The sequence below is a fragment of the Psammomys obesus genome, unplaced genomic scaffold (genome assembly GCF_907164565.1).
Source record: "Psammomys obesus unplaced genomic scaffold, mPsaObe1.curated_primary_1811, whole genome shotgun sequence".
NCBI lineage: Eukaryota > Metazoa > Chordata > Mammalia > Rodentia > Muridae > Psammomys > Psammomys obesus.
Window position 1 is genome coordinate 19,681,614 of NW_026596125.1, and position 6,708 is coordinate 19,688,321.

The 6,708-nt window shown below is 39.5% G+C and overlaps 1 protein-coding gene across 3 annotated transcripts in view; it reads right to left on the reverse strand.

Annotated features, from left to right (window-relative positions):
* Positions 1-6,708, reverse strand: part of Cacul1 (CDK2 associated cullin domain 1) — a 57,178-nt gene that overhangs the window by 35,422 nt on the left and 15,048 nt on the right. For all 3 annotated transcript variants that reach the window (XM_055591612.1, XM_055591613.1, XM_055591611.1), the window contains exons 2-3: positions 5,502-5,628; positions 4,417-4,519 (exon numbers count right to left, since the gene is read on the reverse strand). In XM_055591612.1, coding sequence (XP_055447587.1) covers positions 4,417-4,519; positions 5,502-5,628 — 230 coding nt within the window. The remainder of the gene's footprint in view (positions 1-4,416; positions 4,520-5,501; positions 5,629-6,708) is intronic.

A 6,708-nucleotide genomic window follows, 5' to 3' on the forward strand; every position in this document is an offset into this window, starting at 1 on the left:
TCCTTTTGACCCTTTGACTTCACCCTTTTCCAAGGGAGAAACTCGTACTTTTGTTTCCTGCCCAGCAGCCTGGTGGTGGGAAACATGAAGTGACAACAATCATCTTTCTGATGTATGTCAGGTTACCTGGCCGGTAAGTCTCCCAGGATTCTCCTACTCCTTCCACATCTCCTGTTACAGAATTTTAGCAGAACTGTTGTTATCTGGCAGGAATCTGGAGTGATATAGCACCTAGCATTGAAGTAACCTTTTGTCACTGATTGTTATCTATCCCTCGGAAGTTTCCAGAGCCTTTGCATCTCTTAGTCTGAGACAGGACTAACAAACTAAGAAGTGTGCCCGAGAACTGCTTAGGTAATGGTCCTTTCAAGACAGTCCCTAGATCAGATAAGAAGTTTTGGTACTCAGAAACTGACTTGCTAAAGGTGCCTTCTGTATAACAATAAAAAGAGCTTTTAGGTAGCTGTCTAGTTCAGTCCCACAGAGACTATTCCCCTTGGCTGCTGAGAAGCCCAAATTCATCCTGGAGTGGCTTTCTTTTTTTTTTTTTTTTTTTTTTTATTGCGTATAACTCACCAACAATGACAGTCTCCCTGTAGAAGCACTGGGATTATGTGTCTTGCTTATATAAATGGATCCTGGGGGTTTACAATTCCCACTGAGGTATTTATTTCCCCAGCACTTGTCTAAAACTTCCAACATTTATTTTCAGTTTTTCTGCTTTCTGGTCCATATGGTTCAGCTGTGTCTCTTGACAGCTTGACACTGGTAGAGCTACAGGATTCCATAGAATGTATGGTCACAAGTTAGGGATTTTTAAGACATTACTCAACTGAATGAAGAGTTGTAAATGCAAACAAGAAAATATTGGCTTGGAGCATGTCAAGACTGTGCTAGAGCAGGATGTAAGCAGCAATTAGTGTGATAGCCCACTAACTGACCATCTCCTGAAAGCAAAGGGAAAGAGAAAAGAGAGGAGCCAAAGATGAATGTGGGATCTTAAGCCTGAGACAGTGAGCTGAGTAGAGGCCTTCCAACTTGGCTGTGAATGTGACCTTTCTACCAGAAGTAATTCAAACTCAGCAGGCGTGTTCTAAGTCCTATCCACATCCTCAGCTCAAGCGTGGTGATTTCTGTAAATGGAAACAGAACTTTTCGAACTAAGTAGCTGTGCCAGCAGTGGTAGTGCACACCTTTAGTTCCAGCACTGGGGAGTCAAAGGTAGCAGATTCTTCTGAAGCTAGCCTTGTCTACATAGCAATTGCCAAACCAGCCAGGGCTACATACTAAAATACTACATACACACTGTCTCAAAAACAACAAAAATAAACACTAAGCAGACTATTGGCTCAACTGGTAAAAACAATTTTCTATATACGACTACTCCATTCATTTGTAAATCAAAAACTAAAACTCTGGAAATACAGAAAAGAAAAAAAAAACACAATTTTCTTATGACATTTAAAGGAGACAGGACTTAGAGAGTTTAAAAGAAAAAACTAGGCAGGATAACAGAAACTATAGACAGGCATCAAGTGAAGTTATAAGCAAGAAGAACACCAAGTGTGTTTAGTTATTTGTTTTACCAATTCAACAACAAACTTTAAGTTACTGAAGAGGTGCAAAGGACACTATTCTAAAATAAAAAAAAAGGTGTATGTAAGGGAGTATGGCATGTGTGTTTTAAAACACTAAAATGGTGCTATCATAAAAATTTTTTACGTCTGCCAGACTAATATATTAAAATCTAAAAACAAAATTCTCTCGCTTTTAGGTCAACACCAAATATGGAATGGTATTTCAGACAGCACTCTGCGTGTCTGTAACAGAATGTGCCTTTAAATAAGGATAAATAAGCCACACTGGGAACAGAAGCTGATGCCTGCAGCCCACTGGTTTGCCAACTGCAGTGCTCAGCTTCCCTTACCTGCCAAATGCAGCTCATCTCACTGTTCTGGCTCAAGAATATAAAAAACAGGTTGCAAATAACATGCTCCATCCAAACACAAAGTCCTGCCCCGTAGAAAACTACGTAAGCTTATAGAGAACATGAAAATCAGCTGACCATGATACTCTTTCTTACTGGTGTAAGTCGAACTGAGTTACATTTGTGCCAGGTATTAAGGCTAAAAAGAGAAACACAAAACAGGGCAGTCCCTGCCTCACAGGCGAGCAAGAGAGGTCGTCAGGCATGAATACAGAGACAGTATTCAATAACACAACCACAGTCCTAATAGGCTTGTTACTTGTAAGAGGCTCTGGATCCACAGACAAATACCTACAAGTCTGTTTTGTTCTACTCTGCTCTGTATTATTATAAGAGTTGGATAAGAATTCCAGGAAGGCTATCCATAGGTTAACAGAAATGAATGTAATACTGAGAAAGGTTTTGCATGGCAGGAAGCAGAAGAGAAAAGGATCTTACAACTTAGTATAAAGGGAACACAAATATTTCAATAAAACTACTTCACCTTAATGTTGAAAAAGTTGACAAGATGATGTTAACATGTTTAATAAAAGGGCCTACAACTGCTGAGTGACAAAGATGAGACCAGGGTCTGAGGTTCATGCTGTTACCTACTTTACCTAGCTATTTAAAACTGGTTACAATCTTCCAAAATAAGTCATCTTAAAGATTAGCAGGGTGGGGTGTGTCTATAATCTCAGGACCCGGGAGCTAAGGCTAGATCAGGGACCAAGGCCAACTTGGCACCACCGTACCTAGATGTTAGCTAGGTGCAGCCCACCTGAGACTGACTCAAGAAAGCAAGAGCTAGTGCAGCTCAGGGGGGAGCGCTTGCTTAGCATGTCCAAGACCCCAAGAATCTGAGTCCCAGAACCTCAGGAAAAAAAATGTAAAGAAAATCTTTTTAAACTCAGTGGGGAGTATACTGACTCTAAAGTCACCGGTTTTATATCATATATGCCTTAACGTTACTGACATTTAGCTTTTCTAAAAGAATACTAAAATACTAAAAGAAGTGCACTTTTATCTTGTGTTAATCTTTAATAAGTCCTTTCTAAAAGGAAGTTAAAGTTTAGTTATGTGAAATGCTGTATTAGCTGGGTGAGGAAACAGACTCTGACACAGACATGACTAAAACTTGTGAGTCTAACCTGGTACCTTTGGGCACAGCAAGATAACATTACTTACCAGACTGTTTGTTCATCAAAGTGTTATTAGTTTAAAAGCTACCTAAAGATCAATCAATCAAAAGCTGGCTAAATATACTTAGGTACATAAAGTAACCAACAACAATCAGCAAAGCACTTGTAAAAGGACAGTGAGAGAAACCGGAGGAATGATAGATAGGTTCACAGGACAGACATACCAGAGCAGAAAGCTGCCTTTTGATGAGAAATCAGGGAGAAAGGAGAGTCGAGAATTAAAAAGTAAACTAAAGCATAACGAACAGCTTTTGAGTTTCACCTATAACTTATACATGATACCTAGGCAGTATTATATACATATATGTAAATATATGTTAATGAGCATATTGTATTCAGTTACAAAAAGATGAAAATAATTTAATAGGCAAAGTTATATATTTTAGAAAATGTAACTCTGGCTATAATTGAGAAAAAAGGAAAAATAGAAAACAAAACCCTTGGCAATGAGGTGGCTCAGCATGTAGGGATGAGAACCTGACACCAAGCCTAATGACCTGAGCTTGCTCTAGGACCCACACAGTGAAAGGAGAAAACCAACTGTAGCAAGGGCCCGTGGGGCATGTGCACACTGACACCCCCACCAAGATGAAATGTAAATGAGATACAAGGTAGGCGAGAAACTGTGTCAAACACAAATCCTACTTTTGGAACTGTTCCTCACCTTGGAGTGAACCCTGGTCACTAACCCTGGAGTGAGTTTTCTAGACTCTGTTACTTGCACACCAGAATCCAACTGGGATCTGGCTCTAGCACAAAACTAGTGTCTGAGGGAAAGGTCACTGAGGGTTTTCTGCTGTTACCTAGAGAGTAAAATCATCTGCAAGACTTTGCCAATAGCTGGCTTCAACTATTCACACTGCAAGTTTTAAAAACTAGGAGGCAAAACATTCACTCTTGAAAGACAACACAAATTCAAAACAGAAGTTAAAATACAATGAATTTTTTAAAAAATTTCACCAAGTAGTGAAGTTAACAGAAAAACAAGGTTTTAAAGGAAAGAAACATGGACATGGTGCTAAGTAGGAGCAGTTTATGAATAAAGTATATTCTAAATAAAAAGGTCCATAATTTATGTCAAATTTTCAAACTACTCTAAAGATTAGATCATTTAGTCAGTATCCAACTAAAAACTATAAATTTGTGTGTTAAATCAATTGACAAGATCCCAACTGTTCAGGCAACAGCCTAGTTCCACCTCGGCAGAAACACTCAAAGCAGCAAATACTAATGCATTCAGCTCCTTACCTGCAGCTCCTTGGATACTCGCTCTAAGTGGCTGGTTATCTTTTTAATCAGATCACTGTACATCTGTTCAGAGTGCTGCTGGCACACACACTTATACACACAGCTGCAAGAAGAAACAAGGGCACCAGAAGCAAGTCAATGAAGAGCATTCCATACAACCCCATGTTAAAACACACATTCGAGATGGGCGGTGGTGGCACACACCTTTAATCCCAGCGCTTTCGAGACAGAGGCAGGCGGATCTGACTGAGTCTGAGGCCAGCCTGGTCTACAGAGCTGGTTCTGGGACAGCCAGGGATACACGGAGAAACCCTGTCTCAAACAAAAACAAACAAACAAACAAAAAACAGAAACAAAAACAAAACCCACACATTCAAAATACCAATCACCAGCCTGAAACAGGTGATAAACTCAAAACTAAGAAAAATCTATCCTCCCTAGTCAGTGTTCTGATGGAAAGGACATTGCCAACTAAATTCCCATGGCCCAAGTAGAACATATTAAATAGGCATAAAATAATCCGAAATTGGTGAGGATCTATGGTCTGAACATGATGACTCCTTATAAACCAGCTTCTCTCTCATTTATTAAAAATACATGTCAAAATAAGGACAAGTCATAACCAACAGAGAGAAAGTTTCTAACTCACAAGGATGTTTGCAATGCATCTCCTTGGTGGGGAACAACATAGCTGTCACCTCTTCCTGACACTCTTCAGCTGATCTCATTTCCCAACCCAGTTCCTAATCTGCTGCTTTCCTTTTACCAAAAGCTAGGTAACAAAATACCAAAGAGAATTAGAACTGCATGTCAGTATGCATCAACAGGGCTAACAAGGATCTCCCTAAAAACCATGTATTTTTACAGCAAATAAAAATTTTTCTCACTGGCCACAGAGGTTTTTCACTGTATATGACAGAGGCAGGCAAGCAAGCAAGCAGAGGAGGAAGTTAACAGTGTCTTGATTTGCTAACCACTTACAAACCAAACCTCCAATACACCAGCGTAGAGAATATATACACCCAAATTCATCTTACATACTTTATATATCACATCAAATTCAGAAAATTTAAATGGTGACTTACCTGTAAATCTGTTCATAGGATATAGGTATATAGTCACCAGGACTCTGGGTTAAAAGTTGGTCTATGGCACCATCTAATTTTGGCCAGTATGTGCTCTTATAATCTTCAATTGTTATAACATTCATTACTACAAGTAAAAGAAAAATAAACATTACTATGTGCCACATGGAAATACACTTCATAACAAGTATATACTCATTTAATATCCATCTTTTCACTACTTACCCACTTCAGTTCAATTTTTAAAAAGAGAAATTTAAGAGGCAAAGGAAGAGGCAGGCAGGTCTCTCTGAGTTCTAGGACAGTCTGATCTATATAGTGAACTCTAAGACAACTCATGACACTGCCTCAAAAAAGGAGATGGGGAGAGGGAAGAGAAAGAAAAAGAGAGAAGAGAGAACTGAAAAAAGAAAGGGAGAGAGACTGACTGGAAGAGAGAGAGTGAGAGCATAAAGCACAATAATCTGGTCAGGAATGTTAAGAAGTCATTGCTTTCCCTCCTTGTTATAAGCTTCTATCAGTGAAGCGGTCTCAAATATACTCTGACCTTCAAATACTTATTATCACAATTATATGAGAAAATGAGCCATTATTGAACCACAAGATTCCAGAAACTGTGGCCTTCCATAATTAATTTTTATAGATATCCCTCGGGGAAAAAAACATCTACCTAGTGACTGGAACCACAGGGCCTAAGATTTAAGTAATGCTGTAGTCCCAAAAAAGGCTTCCACAAAATATGCTGACATTTATGGTGTCACCAGGTTCCAAGTACCTAGAACCTGACAAACGCAAGAATGACATAGAAGCTCTATGCCCTAAAAGCTCATTTCAATTCAATGGACAGACCCTCACCACTGGTCCCTAGCTGTTCCTACGTCCAGGAGCAACAGGGGCTTTACAGCAAGATGCTCATGGTAGAGGGAGATAAGAGGGAACAACTTTCAGATCAGGCAAGCTTACAGCAGGATGTTCATGGTAAAGGGACCCTAAACACCTAGGGAGATAAGAGGGAACAACTCTCAGATCAGGTAGCTTACTGCTCATTCTATCAAAAACTGGGAAGCAGGGAGGTTAAGTGGCTTCCTCCAGAATACACGGCTAAATTCAGACAAAGAAGCCAGGTCAGGGAAAGCCTTACTATTACATTCCTAACATTTACACACACACACACACACACACACACACACACACACACACACACACA